Raw genomic sequence first — 16,259 nt, 5'->3', positions numbered from 1 at the left:
AAAAATGTTTCTCACATTTGGGAAAAAATGTACAAACTTGATATTCTTAACTCATTTTTTTTTTAGCACAGAAACAAAAAACAAAAACAAAAATCAATACCTATATATTAAATTCCCATTCTCAGCAACCTTCTTGTTGGAAAGTCTGCATCCCCGACCCCGTTATTTATGGAAATGTGCTTAACTTCTACAAATTTTACATTAAAAAAAAAAAAAAGTTTACAGCAGTGCATTTTGTAAAAGGTTTGTTTTTTGTTTGTTTTTTCTTTTTTTTCTGTTTGTTTGTTTTTTGTTGTTGTTGTTGGTTGTTTTATATACAGGCGAGTTTAAAATTCAATGTTGGGGACTATCGTGCCTCTACTTCTTTGGGGTTCCTAGAGGGGGAATAGTCCCTGGACTCTGAGTTTGTGAGTGGAGTAGTCCTGCGTGGGGAGGCAGGTCTGGTGCTGCTCGCTGGGACCAGCGGCGGTGGGGCGCTCAGCGCTGCGGTTGGTGGGTTCCTGTTTAAAATCCCGTTGTGCATGGCAGTGGATGGACTCAGTCTGGGGTAATGCATCCCGCTTAAATGAGGCATGAAGGATGGCACGTGTGCCAGGTGACTTTCGATGGGGGACGAGTGCAAGTGGTGCATTCTGGCACGCTCGAGTTCTTCCCGTAAGTGCAAGCGCTCTCTTTCCTCCACTTGCCGCAACCGCTCCTGCTCTCGGCGGGCTTCAAGAAGGTTCTCATGGTTATAGTCGTGTGGCTCCCTGTCTCTATAAGAACGCTCGTGGTCATAAAATCCAGAGGTTGTAGGGAACCTATGGATAGGATCCGTCCGGAGCTGGAAGTCCATTCGACGGTGCAGGTCTAAGCTCCGGTAGGCATCTCGCAATGGGTCCCTCATTGGGTCCCAAGAAAATCCAGGATGTGGCAGCCTCTCTCTTCCTGATAAAGGATTCATGCCTATGAGTGGGGTCATCATTCTGCTGCGGTCCAGAACATTCATGTTGTTCATCTGGTGCACGCTGCCCATAGAGATGGGCATAGAGGCAGCCATCGAGTGAGGCAATGATAATCCATGCAAAGTAGGTGGTGGGGGATGCTCCACTGATCGGGAGTGCTGTGAAGGCTCAGACCCTACCACCAGCACATCACTGTCTTCCTTCCTCTCCTCTTTGACTTTGATGTCATTCTTAATCTTCTGGAGGTCGCTGGGAAGCTCTGTCTTTCTCTCCATGTCCTTGCTCATTAAATTGGTAAGCTTCAAGCTCTCACTTAGTGCAGGTTTGCTGTATGGGGATACAGACTGGATTACTGGCTTTGTGTTGTCCTCAGAGGGTCTCTTATCATGGCTTGGAGTTTCCTTCACCGGGGAACGGCTCTCTTTAATCTTGTGTTCTGCTATGGGCGGCTCTCTCAGCCGGTCAGGGTGCTCTCGCTCGGGTTCTTTGGACCTTTCCCTCTCACCGAGGCTAACCTGCCTGATGGGATCACTGGAGGTTTGGCTGTTGCTGCGGATGAGATTGCTTATCTGATGTGTCACTGGAGCCGATGCTGGCGAGGATCTGTTTGAATGTCTGTTTTTATCCATGAGGTCTCTGTAAGAAGACAGAACACACATCCTTGGTTTTGTGTGAGCACACATACATGTGACATTGGACATGCACAGTGCTGTGTCTAGTTGTGCAATTCGAGATAGCTCAGAAAGCAATCTGAAGAGCTCTGCTAGCACCAGCTGTAGCTGTGATGCTACACCAAGAGATATGCACTACCTGCCTTTAAACGCTACAGGGACAAAAACCGTTGACTGGAAGCAGCCATAACATGAGGCTTATTTTCCTATGGAGCTGCAGGAGAGCTATTGTTGTTGGCAGATTTGGCAGGTAACGTAGGTGCTTAAGGAAAAAATCCTGGAACAGGCCATGAAACTGAGTAATCGACCTCTGTTTCAAGAGGACCTGCTATGAGGAACAAGGGGTTTGATGGCAATGTCCATGGTTTACAAAGAGAGGTATGAGGGTTTACATTTCTAACTGCACCTCTATTTTTGAGCAAGCCAATTAGTGGCAGTTACTCCCACCTCTTTAAGAGGGGAATAAATAAAACTCACCTTTTAAAAGCACTTTGCTCTGAATGAGAGACACTTTAAATGCAAAGTGTGACAGTGTGATTGAGAGAACTGTATTCTGCAGCTGAGAGGCTCACTGATGACTAAGTTTTATGCTGGGTTTGGTTTTGAGAGCTGTAAGGCCCGAGTGGTGAAAGCTGGAGGTGTTTCGGGGAGTTCTGTAAGTATTTATCCCTTATGATTACATTTGCTAACCCAGATTTCTTCCTCTGCGGTAGTCCTGATCGCTGGTCAAGGATGTAGGTTATCAAAACCATGTCCAAACAGGGGTGCGGGGACAGCTTAAGCTGAATTAAGAGAAGTGTAATAGAGATGTTAACCCCCGTGTGAACGCTCTTGAGAGTAAAGTAACCTTGGTTTGCAAATGAATTACACTAAAGCCAAGAAGGGAGCTTCTTAGCTGAATGACTACCCATGCAAGGGTGTCAGAAAATTTAACATTTAAAGCAAGATGATTTTCAGCCTATTGCTTCCACTTAATCTTGTTCACAGGCACTGCCTGAAGATCTTGTTAAAAGCACTCCAGGCAAACTATGAAACCCTATCACGAGTCTAACACATACATCTAAGACTTGCAGGCTGTTATTGCCTACAAAGTAGCAGCCTGTTGGAGACAACCGGGCTCTGAAATGTAAAGGGCTTTACAGCTTCAAAATCATATAACTGGAAGCTAATGAAGTATCTATAGCCCAGGTGATACAGTCCTGTCATTGTTAATAAGGGTTTGTCTACAATGCAATTTTTAAAAATCAGTTTTGCTAATGGATTCATGCACACTGCTCCAGATACAAGCATTTGCATTTTTATCTCGTTAATGTCCAGCTAACATTTGAATTCATCAGCATATCTGTACATTAATGAGAAATAAGACTGTCTCCAAAGGACCCATCACAATGCTACCTTCATGATTTCAGAGTATACAGCAATCCTAAAGCAGTCGCATTGAAAACAGCCGAGTATACCCTGAAAACACAGCGACATGCTCATTTCCTCAGCCTGGTGCTTTTTGTTAACCTACCAGCGGGGATGGAGTACCATATTTCCACAGAGGACAAATCCTAAAAGGCAAAGGAGGAGGTTTTTTTTGTGTTGCTAGTACTTGCGCTTATCTGAGGGAGAGGCCTATCAGCTGCTTCAAAGACAAGCAATGTTTTGCTCTGAAGATTATTTTACAATTGGAAAAATGAGAAAAAATATAGAGGAAAAAGAAAGTGCTCAAAGGCACCCGCTGCTTACCTCTCTTTGTCTCTGTCTTCTTTACTCAGAGAAAGATCCCTCTTCTCGGGCTCTCGCTCCCGCTCTCTGTCTCTGTCATGGTTTGTCACTGAGGAGCTTCGCTCAGAGTCAGTGGGCTTGGGCCACTGTGGAGGTGTTGGGAAGGACGGTGGGGTCCGATGGAGTCTATTCCATGGCTCGTGGGGATTATTGAAATTCTGCAGGTTTGGGCCATCTTTGTGAGTAAAAATGTTGTTGTGAGCTACAATAATGGCAGGGGGGGGAAGAGTTAAAAATAGTTCAAACCAAATAACTACACATACATTTTTCACAATGCTAATCGCAACCAGAACTGTCCTTTCAAGACTTTTTGATGTGGAGCTAAAGGTGAGGGGGAGCTACTCGTGGGTGGACACAGATACTTCCAACACTGGGTGTAAGATCCACCAGCTCTTTTAAGGCTATTGGTGGAAGAAGCTTTAACTAAACGTCTGAATAACTCAGCGATGACAGAAAATGCCCAGCTCCTCTTCTCCCCCCACCCCAGCAACGGTTCCAGCACAAAAGTAATGTTTTTCCTCAGCTCCTCTCACTGGCAGAAACTTTAATTTGGGGGTAGTTACAAGCAATCAGCTGCCTGCAGCTGAGGATTCAAGGGCTTTTTTGTTAAAGAAACCAGACTATTTGGTGGTATGTATGTGTTTGTATAAAAACAGAGCTTGGCTGTAGGCTTTTCAGAACAGTCACTTGATTTTCCTCCATCAATCTTCAGCTGATTCCTGTTGCACCATGAGATGCAAAAGCATGCTCTCGTGTGGCTCTCAAGCATGTCTTGCCTACAGGTAACATGTTTTTGAAGTAAAATAATTTTATACAGGTAATTTAAACTTCAGACAATGGTTACAGAGGAAGTCTACGTGCTGAATTTGGAGAAGTCTCAACAGCTGTTCCACCATGCATCTTCACCATTGAAGGGTGTTACTTTAGATGCCCATAGGGTCCCAGAGCTCCGTGGGGTCTGGCAGCTCTAGCACCTCCAGGGGCACACAAGGTACCAACCCTCAGCAGCGAGGAGACACAGAGCCCAGCTAGTGATGTCTGTGACGTGCAGAAAAGCTCCCACCGCAGAGACCTGGAAATCTTAGGTGCAGTGTTTTCAGATAGGAGAATGGAGGTTAGGAATGAAACTTCTTTAAAAACTACCACCAGCTGCTGTAAATATTAGCATGTGGCTTTTCTGGAAGGGATGTTTGTCTGCAGTAACCCAGCCAGTACTTACTCAGAGCATGACTGCCTAATCCTCCAAAGGCATTGCTGCCTAAGTTCCCAAGGCCGCTGAAGGTGCTTGACCTGCTAAATGGATCTGGAAAGGCAAACAGGGATTTAGCAGGCATTTAGCCAAGAATGTTGGAGAATGAAACGCACCCCTCCCCTTCTTAACGGTTTGAATCCAAGTAGGATTAGGCCAGACTTTAAGCTGATCCTTCTCATTGCAAGGTTCTTTGCACAGAAAATTCCCATCATGTTAAAATGGAGAAGGGATTCAGTGCTCACTCTGCAAACAGGTGCTGTAATAAACTTTTGTATGCCAGTCAGAGGGGAGCTAGATATTTAGGTCTAATAGCAGAAATTAGCATGGCTGCTGCTGAGCTGTAACTCTCCTTTCTTATCAGTACTAATAGCAGAAGCATTGCAATTGCCTTGAAAGAACCTCAGCAGGCTCCTGGGTCAGCATATTGAGGGGATGCATCATTTCTACACAACTTTCTATCCTCTTTGTAATAGTGCCTAGAGACAGTCATAAGCTAATGGCTACGGACGTCCATCCTTATACCAACTAACTTTGGCCTGTTTGTGCCAAAATCCTCTCCCATAATAGCTTCCTTGATCCCAGTGGTGGCGGAAATGATAGTGTAGTATTAGGAGCTACGATGACAAAAGGATGGGAGTTTTGTATCCTTTGAGGCAAAAGATGAATCTTGCCTTTCCTAGTCAAATATCTGGCTGTTTCATTACTGACACTTGTCTTTATAAATGTCCTGCCTTTTTTTTTTCCCCCTAAAGGCACCCATCATCAGAAAAGGTTCCTCTGTGAGTGGATATAGCCCGACTGCACTCCAGAGAAGCCTATGGATTAAATAGTACCAGTGTAGCTGTTTTCTTTCCTACTGACCATCTCCAAACAACTCCTCCTTCTGCCCACTGGCTTTTTGACTGTCCTTTTGAAATCTTTAACTTGCCATGTTACAGGAGGTGTGTTGCTCTCCACTTCCTCACGGATATCCTTATCTTTAAAGTATCAAGGCAAATAGCTTGGCTCTTTAAGCAAACAGCTATTTGCTTATTTACTTATTTTTAAATAGCTGTTCTTGCCCTTCCCCTTTGATATTAAGTAGTTGCGTGACTGTAGAGATACAGTTAATTCTGACAGAATGTTCAGGAATCTGTATTTGTAACAAAAAAAAAGTCTACTAGGTCATGTGGCATGCCACATTTACTGATTGGATGAGTGTTACTAAAACATTAATCAACAGAGCTTGAACTTTAATTGGCAATGAGCTGCTTGTGAGCTTCTAAAATGAGGAAATTTGAGAAAATCAGGCTCTACTTACTGCCAATTAGGAAATTCAAAGGCTGGCAAAACGTGCAGAACACTATCTGCCAGGAACTGTTTGCTGAACTTTAGTAAAGAACCTAGCCAAGAACTTTCATAGGTGGGAAATGGTACGGGAGGAACCCATTTTAAACTGTGACTTGTTTGAGGTACCTTTGCGTAAATTTCCCCCATTTCCTTGGGCACATTCAGCAGCACAGAAGGGCTCTACAGGTCACATTTCAGCTCCTGTGCAGCATCCCAGCAGTGACAGACTTGCCTGCTCTGCAGTGCCCTCTTCTCTCGCAGGAGAGGGTCTGCTAATCCTGCCTGTCTCCTTTGGAGGAGAGCAGAGGGGATGTGCTGGGATGCCGGCATGGGTGGGAAGCTGGCCAGCTTCTGGTTCCTCAGACAGTCTAAGCCTCTCCCTCCCCCTGTGCTACAGTGCCTCAAGGCAGGACCACACCGGAGAGCCAGGAATGGGTCAGAGGTATAAAGGCGAAGGCAGGGTTTACTTACACTTACCTGCCAAGTGGTTAGTAGGCAGGAAACTGCTGTGGTGAGGTGATGGACCAAACGGGGTGGTGGCTGGATGCGTCGCACCTGTGAGAACAAGGTCCCTTTTTAGTTCAATGGCAAGTGACTGCTTGCATACACAGAGGTCCTGGCCGTCACATCCAAGAACCAGATGCAAAAGTCCAGGCCAGATTTAAACATAGCAAAGGCAGGGGAAGACCCCAAACACCAGCCCAGCGAGCTACAGGCAGGATTTCCCCACGTGCCCTTTAAAGGGTCTGTGGGCACTAGGAGGCAGGAGGAGACCTTGCACTCAGCGTTGCTGCTCACCTGTAGTAATGAGGAAGCGAATCTCTTTGTCTGCCATTTTCAGTCATTACTCTGTATTTACATTAAAAAGGGTCAGCCTAGGTTATGGGCCCAGACAGAAGGTGCTTGGAAGTGACTGATTAGAGTCTGTATGAAACATCAGTTAATGACAGGCACGAAGGGAACGTCAATTATGCCTCTCCCATGAGAGCTCCATCTATGCTCTCACATCTGTTTCTCCATCCACTGGCTCCCCTTGCGGTATTTTTTCCCCTTTTCCTAGACACTGCTCATTGCCACGGTGCCAGGCTACCTCCTGGGAAAGGAACACCACTGCTCAGTGTGCTGGATTACACTAGGTTGAGGCAAGGGGCAAGAACGGGCTGAAACAAGCTGGTCTGCCCTGTATTTCAAGGTGGACCAGGCTCATGCAGAAAATTCTGTTCTCCTTTCAGAGCAGAAAATGAGAGATTTGCCTCCTTCACAGGTAGACGCGTGTGAACCTGAACGCGCTTCCAATCGCAGCGTGAAAAGCACTGGGGTCACCTGCCACTGGGATACATGGGTTTTGGAAGAACATTAACTCCTATGTATCCTGCATGTTTGGGCAATCTTATGGGCCTGGCTTTCGCCCCCTAAGATAAGTACAGATGATTTTCAGGATGCACCTGAAATCACTTTTGAATATTTATGTTTCAGATGTGTGTGACAAAATGGCTCCAGTATTACACTGACAAGAGCAGCCCTCTCCAACTGCTTAGACTGTGAATGTCCTTTCAGTGCCTCCTCCCTGCCAGTACTTCCACTGCTGCAGATAAAGCAGAATTAGCAACTGTCATAACTTTCAGATGCTGCCTGGATGCAAACACAATTTCCACGTCCCTTGCAGAAAGCAAGGCCTGCCGTACCTGTGCCTTAACTGTCTCATTTTGTTAGAAACTAGTAATTCCACACAATGACAGAAGCAGCACTTTCCCGAGGACACGTTAAGTCATGTGCACAATATAGACCAACACCTAAATAAAGCTTTTCAGTGCTCGTCTTGTATATTTTGTTGGTACAAAGTTAACTTCCCTTAATACTGAGAAGAATAACAGGTCAACTCTAGCAAACCTCAGCAGCCATACTGGGCATGAACACGTGCTCTCCACTGACAGCTCACTTACCCAGTCATTGCTTTCTCAAGTGGTAACTTTCTATTACAGAAAAGAGGATTACAACCCTTCTCTTCCCATCAGGCACTCCAGCTCTCCTGTCACCTTTACCACAAAGAATTCTGTCTCATCTGTGGCCCATATGAATGATTCCCACCAGTGGCAGACCTGCTCTGGTGCATTCCTGCCTGTCGTCTCCAAGCCCCATCAAATGCATGTTTCCACCATATATCAGTGCTGATAACTCTATGGAAGGTCACAGCAAAAGTGAGGGGAGATGGAGGAAAGAAATTAATATGTACAGGAGAAACCGCATGCCAAACACAGCCCAAATAGCGTTTTAGAGAGATGCTGGTCAGTCCCTGACCTGGTCTTCCTTGGTGACAGAGCCCAACAACAGACAGTTGTTGTAAAACACACCCATGTGTCCAGAACACGAGCAGACTATAAAACTGGGGAGGGAGACAGCGCTGTGTGTCCCTCACCACAAACCTAAGCAGCCAGAAAATGAGTTGAGGAAACTTAAGAGAGACCACGGCAACGAGACCTGGAGTTATCTATAAACATTCTGACTGCTCCAATGCTTCAAGACGGATGGAGACTGTCATCTTTCTAATCCTTTAAGATTTCAGAAGGTGTATAATGGATGGGAGATTTCTTCCAAGGAGACGGCTTACAAACTCAACTACATGGGCTGATAATAAAAAATCCTCCAGAGAAAGCCAGGAGCGGCATTGCAGGCTGTCAGGTAGTTATTAAATATAGCGTCTGCCAGGCAGCCGAACATCCGTCGTGAAGACAGGTGGCCCTAAGATAACTTATGTCTCCCGCAGTAACTAGGCAATGCAGCAGAACCAATGATTCACATCAACTGCACGCTTGTTCGATAGGGTGAAAAGAATGCCTCGGATATTGCAGAGTAAAAGATTTATTCATCTATATATTACTGCTGCAATGTTTGTTCACTTTGATAGCACTCTTTACCTAGATTTACCGTGTGATGGTTCTTGTGATTAATATACTCACGGACAAGATGCTGTAGGCTTGCTTATCTCTAGTGAAAGTTTTCTATTAATTTGCCTTCTTTAATGTATCTATTCCATACTACTTCCCTTCTTCCTTTTATGAATGGAGAAGCAAGCCATCTTCAAGAGAAAAAGCTCAAGGTACCAACTGGACTGCTGCTTTTCTGCCCATTAGGGTAAACCCTGCCCAATCATAGCCTTACAAGATTCTTGTAATGACAACACAGGACAGACTGAAGACAGTGATAAGGAAACAGCTGCCACAGGAAAACAGTCAGACGTTTGTACATCAGCTGTGCTTATGTATCCTAAGCAGATGCAATAAATATCTTGGCCCCGTACTATGAAAGTAGCTTTACAGAGACCAAAATACAGGGCAACATCCTACAATGTACAGCTAGTATCAGCACTGATTAGATGTGGTGGAAACATGCATTTGATGGTTAAGAATTTCCATCCACAGATAAGGGCAGAAAGACAAACTGAACCACTGGTGGAGTTCTTGAAGTCTATCCGACATCTGCATTTGAAACTCAGTTCTCACGGAGGTTTCAGCTTGATTCTTAACTGTTGCTTTTCTGTCACATTTGGGACAAAATTTGTAACACTTCTAATCTCATTCATTTCAATAGGCCAGGGTTAAGCCAGGGCTGAATATGACCATGTCTGCATTGAGTTAGAATGAGAGGGCAATATTGCATCATAAAACCAGAGTGAAGTTTGGAAAGAAAATTACATTAGTTTCCAATTAATAACATACAGAAGGCAGACGCTGGCATTTTAAACACAGACAGAAAGTCTAGGGGGGAAGTTAAGGCCTGGGAAGAGAAAACCCCCAACATTTGGTAGATATAAATCAACAAGAATAGCACAGTGACCTCCAAAACCAGAATGTCGGAGTTGCAGTGTCCTGTGATCAGAGCCATGAAGAACAGTGCAGTAAAGCTTACTGCCCTTTGGTAATTGCATTAATTGTAATTACTTCTCCAACAGATCAGAAAGGAATTGATTAATGTAAACTGTATTAATTATTTTTTTTTTAATTCAAGATGCCATTTTAAGCCTTAGAGATTGCTGGAATTCATAACACATAGGGGGATTTTACATTTAAAAAACAAACACTTCACAAATACACCTTCTGTGGTATTTTCAATGATGTTATTGAAGTCCTCCTTTTACAAAAAAACCTTGTTTTCAGAAAGCAAACAGAAACTTGGTGAGTGGAGGAGCTGAGAAGAACATGGCAAATATAAAAGCAAGAAAGAGATCAGGGCCACTTCCAATCCTGTGCAAAAGAAACACTTCCAAGCGTTTTGTCAAGATTGCTTTTTAAAATCACTCTGTAGCCTGCAAATCAGGACACATTTGAACCAGCCGCACAGACATGAATGTAAGAGCCAGTGCTGCAGGTCGGTGATGTGCAGAGGACCCCGCACTGGAGGCAGTGACAGAACCCAGGTCACAAGAGCGGCCAGTGCCTCCGCACCCCTGTGAACCATCTTGCCTGCTTTGCTTTTTGAGGCACAGGTAGCTGTAGAGACACACATTACATATACTGACTGTTTGGTTTTTTTTTTTTTTTTGCAACAAATGATGATCTTCCCTTACCTGTGGTAGAAAACAGAGGCCTGGCAAGATCCTGTGGATAATGGAAGCCTGGAAACACTCCAGGGGCGGGAGGTCTGCTGAACAGGTCAAGTTTACCACCTATGTCAAGCTTGTGGGGATCCAGCTGCATTTGCTGTCAAATGATATAAAAACAATCTCATTATACACTTCCTTTTTTATGGGAGAAAAAGAGAGGGAGTTCAAGCTCACTCCTGCTTAGCCCTGCCAGGGAGAGTTAGCGAGAGTGACAGCAGCATCTCTGGTCACGTACCACAGTCACGCTCTGACAGCATCTGTAAGGCCATTTCGCTCTGCAGCCTCTCAGCTGCCTGCCTCATCCACATGAATAAGGTCTGAAGTGAGTTCTCAGCCCCTCAGCACACACAATGGAGCATGCAACACGATACACCGAGCGCGCTGCACCCCAGGATCAGTCAGTGCTCTCAGCCTGACAAAAAATATTCTGCAGGCGGAAAGCTGCCGACAGAAGTCAGAGGAGCTGGGTGACGGACTTGTCTGTTTTGCTTCTCCAGTTTGGAAAGAGAGAGATGTTCCTAGACTATGCCCTTCCTGCAGTTAGTACAGCTCAGCATGCAGACAAGGGGCGAAGGATAAAGGAGCTATGAGGCTGCTCCAGAGGCTATTTCCATCCTTCCCCTGTAGAAGTGAGCACCTAAGTCATGTAAGTCTCTCAATAGCTTAAAGATTATATATTTGCTTATTAAAAAAAATGGACACACATCCTTGTAGAGGGACTAATTGTAGTGCACCTACTTAAGCACTGAATAGTCTTCATTAACAGGACAAAAAACTGCAGCAGGAGCTATGAAAAAATAAATGCTACAGCAGTCTCATTATCAGCTATTCTGCCTGCCACTGGGAACTTCAAGCCTGTAGCAGCACCCCAGCGTACCTACATCTTGTTACCTCTTGAGCTTTAAACCCCGTCCCTCTGCCCATCATCACGGCAGTGCAGAAAGCCCAACAACCCCTAACACACAGTAACAATCAACCTACTCGCCTGCTCTATGTTTTGTCACATGTTCTGCACTGTATCGGTCATTTCATTATGAATGGGATAATACTGCATATTCCACAAGAGCTACTAGTACAGAAGGGAAATGGCATTAAACATGTATACTTTGTAGAAAAGATGGATTTGGGGCAAAATTACCTTCCCCCTCCCTTTCTTCTTCTCTTTCTGGCTGTGTACTTAGTATCTCCTGCTCCATTTGCTACCCTTCAACCCAGCTCCTTTGCCCTCAGATAAACTTTATGGTTGCTACAATAAATGTTAAAGGATTGAGTGTTAGTTAATCAATACAAGCAAGCTTGAGAATCACCAACAGTAACTGCTTCCTGCTCATTACTCACTAAAATATAACCTGTAAGCCAAAAGACTTGGCTTTGTTCCAGAAACTGTTTGAATTACCTTTATCTTTTGCTGGTGATGGTAGATCTGCCAGGCGATCTGTACATGAACCGCACACCACTTCCCGGGTTTCTGCAATGGAAAGCACAAGAATTTAGATTAATTTATACGTTAGCAATCTACATCAGATAGAACGTTTCATTTCCCTTACTGTCAAGTAGGCAGCTAAGCAATGAGAAAGGCTGATTACTAAAACGGCACAATAGGTGATCAACATTTTCTTCTCTACTGCAGCAGATGATGTTTAAATTAAGAAGGAATCAAACAGGAAGAATGTGGGATGTGGGATGTCTTCCTCATCTCATGGAGACTTGAGATCCCTGCCTTGTTCTCTCCTACTTTTTCTCTCCCTCCTTCATAAACCCAAGTAAATGGCAGCAAAGAACGGTATGCCGTGCTGAAGAGAAAGCAACTAACAGTTAACAGTTCTGTTTCTGAAAAAAGCCCTGTTCATTCATCCCTGCCGCACTGCAGGTTAAGTCATGCGTGGTTATTATGGCAGCTTGCATTTGGGGAGCAAAAGGGTACGGACAAACAATCACCAGGGATGAGCAGTGCCACAGCTAAACGAGTCACTGGTTTTCAGCTGAGCTGCAGTACTCACTGTAGGGTGTTTTTGTGGAACATCGGAAGCACAAATAAAACACATCGACCTAAGCCAGCACAAATCTGATCACTGGTGAATGTCTGTCCATGCTCACAGTCATTTATTTCTGTGACCCTTATTTCACACTGTGAACTATTAAGGCACATAAATGGATGCAAAAGAAGGTTGAGATTCAACCTAAACATTATTAATCAGAAGCAGCTAAGAGCTAACTAAGATATTTTGCTTTAAATAAAGGACGAGCATGAAATTTTCTACTGGACATGTTAAATTTCAGAAACACATGCATAGTATTTGAAATGTGTGCACATATATATATATATGAATATAAAATCCCCCACAAACCTTACTTACTCTTACTGGAGGCCTATAAGGGTCGGACACCTATGGAAAAAGCAGAAATAACACAATCAGTCTTTCTAAATTAGCCTATATACAGAGAGGTGGGGAACTTCCTTCCTCTGAACAAATAAAAGCATTTAGAAAGCCATGCTCCAGAGAAGTCCCCTGTGACACGGGAAACCTAAAAGGCTTAAAAGAGGCTTAAAACTTCTCTTTCATTCCTTGCACTAAATTCAGCAGAATTTTATGATAAACAAGGCAGCTTCACGCCAGCAACTGAACAGTGCCAGTGCTTTTCCAAACTTTATAATCGTTCTGAAATGGAGCACATAAAATTACTCTCCAAGCAATGCTTAGGGGAAAGACCTTGAAGGGGTTTCCTGCCCCATTTCCCTCTGACTTTGTTTAAAGAAGTCAATACAACATCCCTTTGTATTCACCATGGGTGGAGGCTGCTGTTGTCTCACCAGAAAAAGAAACTTCTGTCCTGACTGCATGTTCTGGGTCTAGGAAGGCAAATTTGCTCACCAGCTGCTCTTTTTTTTTTTTTTTTACGAGCAATCACTGTGTTTACTGTAGACCCAGATAAGCTGAAAGGAAGGTTATATATTGTTGCCTACCCCGGGAGTCTTCTGCAGCAGCGTATGGTGGACTGTGCCTGGTCTACCTGCTACATCAATAGGGTTTGAAGTCTGAAAGACAAGAATAGAGCGTGAACAATACTGTATCATACCAGTGGTACATTTAACATCTCTATCTGATGTTAACGGCATTAATTAGTCCATGTTTGTACTGTGCTTTGAACACGCATATTGCTGCATTAGTGCTAAATGTTATCTCTTACTGACAGCCAACAGCATTTAACCACTATGTCATCTATCATTATTTAGCGGCAGTAACAGTACTACAGCAGCACCCCTAAGCCCCACTGAAATCACAACCCAATCGTGCTACGCAGTTTGCAAGTGGATGGGAAGAGACAGTCCCTGCTCCCCAAGCTTATTCTTCAGACAAAACAGGCAGGCAGTAGGAGAGGGAATGAGAGCGGTGGACTGACTCCCTCCATGTTTCAGGCAGCAACCAGTATTGTGGTCAGGAACAGAACAACTCAAGCATCCTGGTCCCATACTGCACCTATTGGACCATGGCCCCTCTCCGACTGGGGCTCGGTAACACAATGGCTAAAAGGGTGACAGCCCATCTATTTGCATGGACAAGGCAAACTGAGAAACCTTAGAAGGTGCTTGTGGGTCTTTTATAGCTTTGCATTGTTTATCCCATCATTTTCCAGCAAGAATTAAACACCTCATTCAATGAATCCCTGTTCTTCCTCCTCCTCCGGATCCCACCTGTTGCCCTGTCCTAGACGATCCCCAAGAACTCGTTCGTCTTCTCACTCTGGCATTCCTCCATCTCCCACTCCCAGAGCAACTGCACCTGGTGCCTCCGCACAGCTGAGGGCAGAGGGGTTAAACCTCATTCCCCAAGAGATTATTTCACTCACATTTTAGGTCAAATTACAGTAGATTTCAAACAGTCAAACTGTATGAGGAATGAGTGAAATCATGGGTGTGGGAGGAAAGATAGGTTTTAATTTGTCTGAGGCTACGTAACTTCCAGACTCATTAAAAAGAGAATTCTCCTCTGTGTGTGTGTGTGTAGGTAAGTCAACGAGCTCCCCAGGCAGATCTGTGCTCTCAGGGCCTGTCTGACAGCTGAGGTATATATAAGGTGGCAAATAAGTTACAGCTATCATACAGGCAAGAGCTTTAAGATCACAACATGTTAATAGCATGGTGTCATCCTGTCCCTTTGTCCCCTGGAGAAAGATGTGAATGCTTCCTCCAGCAAAGTAAACTGAATACTTCTGACCTTTTCAAGTTCTTAGCTTGTGAGAAATGGCCTTCGGGAAGCTCACTGAGAAGTTTACCGTCAGCCTGGATTTATGTGCAGTGGATTTACACGCACAGCTGTAGGCAACTGACACGGGAAGGGGAAAAACAAAACCAAGACCTCTGCTTTGGAAAGCAAGAAGTGCAGGATTCAGTGTGCCAAAAGCAAATCATCAGGTCTGTAGTGATTATGAAGGCTTTACTCAAACAGCTTGGGAGGGAGAGAGCACGGAAAAACGATGCAGTAACGATGACTAGAGTGGCTTTGCCCAGCAGTTGGGCTCTGTCTCCTCTAGGAAACTGGAAAATAATCTGCCAAAGTGGCAGATTCATTTTTCAACCTATCCTTTTTTTCAGATGTTAGATTGCACATATATACAGCACCGTCCAGAGATCAAGTGATGTTAATGATTAACCATGGCTCCAGAGTGTGACCTTGTGCTGCTTAAACTCAAGCTAGCAAATTTCTATGTATCTATCATTAAAATGAATTAAAAGCTAGTTATAATACAGCACTAAGAACTGTTTAAAAATGTAAAGGGTCTGTGCTCACTTTTTCTTTCTCGCTATGTAACTGCTTCTCTTTGGTCTAATGGTATTTTACAGTGAGATGGTACCTATAAAGCTCCGCAATGAAGATGGAAACCAGAAGAGCATGCTATCAATATAACAGAAGCTCCTAATTAACAGTAGCCTTATGGCAAAACTGCACCCTATCTTCACATTAGCAAAATGTTGCCAATTCCACCTTATTTGTGCAGCTCCTTTTCTTGGGAATTCACACCCTGACAACATGGGGTCTGTAGAGATCCCCTGGCATCCCTTGCAAGAACAGCAACCATTAACCCTGGTGGTCAAACTCCATCAGGGGATAGCTACGTTCCGTCCCTCTGCTCAGCTGTAATTGCTCCTCTCTGACGCCTGCAGCTGCTGCGTACAGAATTCGGGTTGAAAACAGCCATTTTAGAGACTTTGCTACTTGTAATGCATCCAGAAAATAAAATAGTGTAAGGGATTCGATGGGTGCTGAGGAAATACTCCAGCTTCCATTAAAAAAAATTAAGTGGGAAGGTTGTAAGAGGCCTTATTTGCAGCAGTTGCTAATTACTGATGTCCACTGACGCCAGTGATGCTGCTGTGGGAAGCATAGCCCACAGCCCTGCTTGGTGTGGTTATGGAAATGACCTTCCCAGTGCAAACAGGAATGGCCTGGCTACAGGGCTGGTCCTTCAAGTCTTCTAACACAGCAGCAGAGCTCTATGGAAATGCAGTTCAAGATAAGAAATCTCTAAAATCACAGCATGTAAGGAAGCTAAACGCATCTCAACTTACAAATGTAGTAAATGCTCCATTTTCGAACAAATGCTATATAGATATAATGCATATTTCTTGTGTGGAGAGATGTAACAGTTTCTGTACATTTAAAAATAGTTAATAAAAAGAACAAATCTGAGAG

At 44.2% G+C, this 16,259-nt stretch overlaps 1 protein-coding gene across 1 annotated transcript in view; it reads right to left on the bottom strand.

The window, feature by feature from the left end:
- Nucleotides 1-312: 312 nt before the first annotated feature.
- The window catches only part of FBRSL1 (fibrosin like 1), a 541,510-nt gene continuing 525,563 nt past the window's right edge, over nucleotides 313-16,259 (bottom strand). Inside the window, exons 14-21 of the mRNA XM_074159755.1 lie at nucleotides 13,532-13,603; nucleotides 12,915-12,953; nucleotides 11,963-12,034; nucleotides 10,531-10,663; nucleotides 6,444-6,521; nucleotides 4,605-4,688; nucleotides 3,347-3,587; nucleotides 313-1,580 (exon numbers count right to left, since the gene is read on the bottom strand). Coding sequence (XP_074015856.1) covers nucleotides 347-1,580; nucleotides 3,347-3,587; nucleotides 4,605-4,688; nucleotides 6,444-6,521; nucleotides 10,531-10,663; nucleotides 11,963-12,034; nucleotides 12,915-12,953; nucleotides 13,532-13,603 — 1,953 coding nt within the window. The 3' untranslated portion in view covers nucleotides 313-346. The remainder of the gene's footprint in view (nucleotides 1,581-3,346; nucleotides 3,588-4,604; nucleotides 4,689-6,443; nucleotides 6,522-10,530; nucleotides 10,664-11,962; nucleotides 12,035-12,914; nucleotides 12,954-13,531; nucleotides 13,604-16,259) is intronic.

This window comes from Numenius arquata, chromosome 16 (genome assembly GCF_964106895.1).
Source record: "Numenius arquata chromosome 16, bNumArq3.hap1.1, whole genome shotgun sequence".
In the NCBI taxonomy this organism is placed as follows: Eukaryota; Metazoa; Chordata; class Aves; order Charadriiformes; family Scolopacidae; genus Numenius; species Numenius arquata.
The sequence above is the reverse complement of the archived record's forward strand: the minus strand, read 5'-3'. Positions and strand labels throughout refer to the sequence as shown.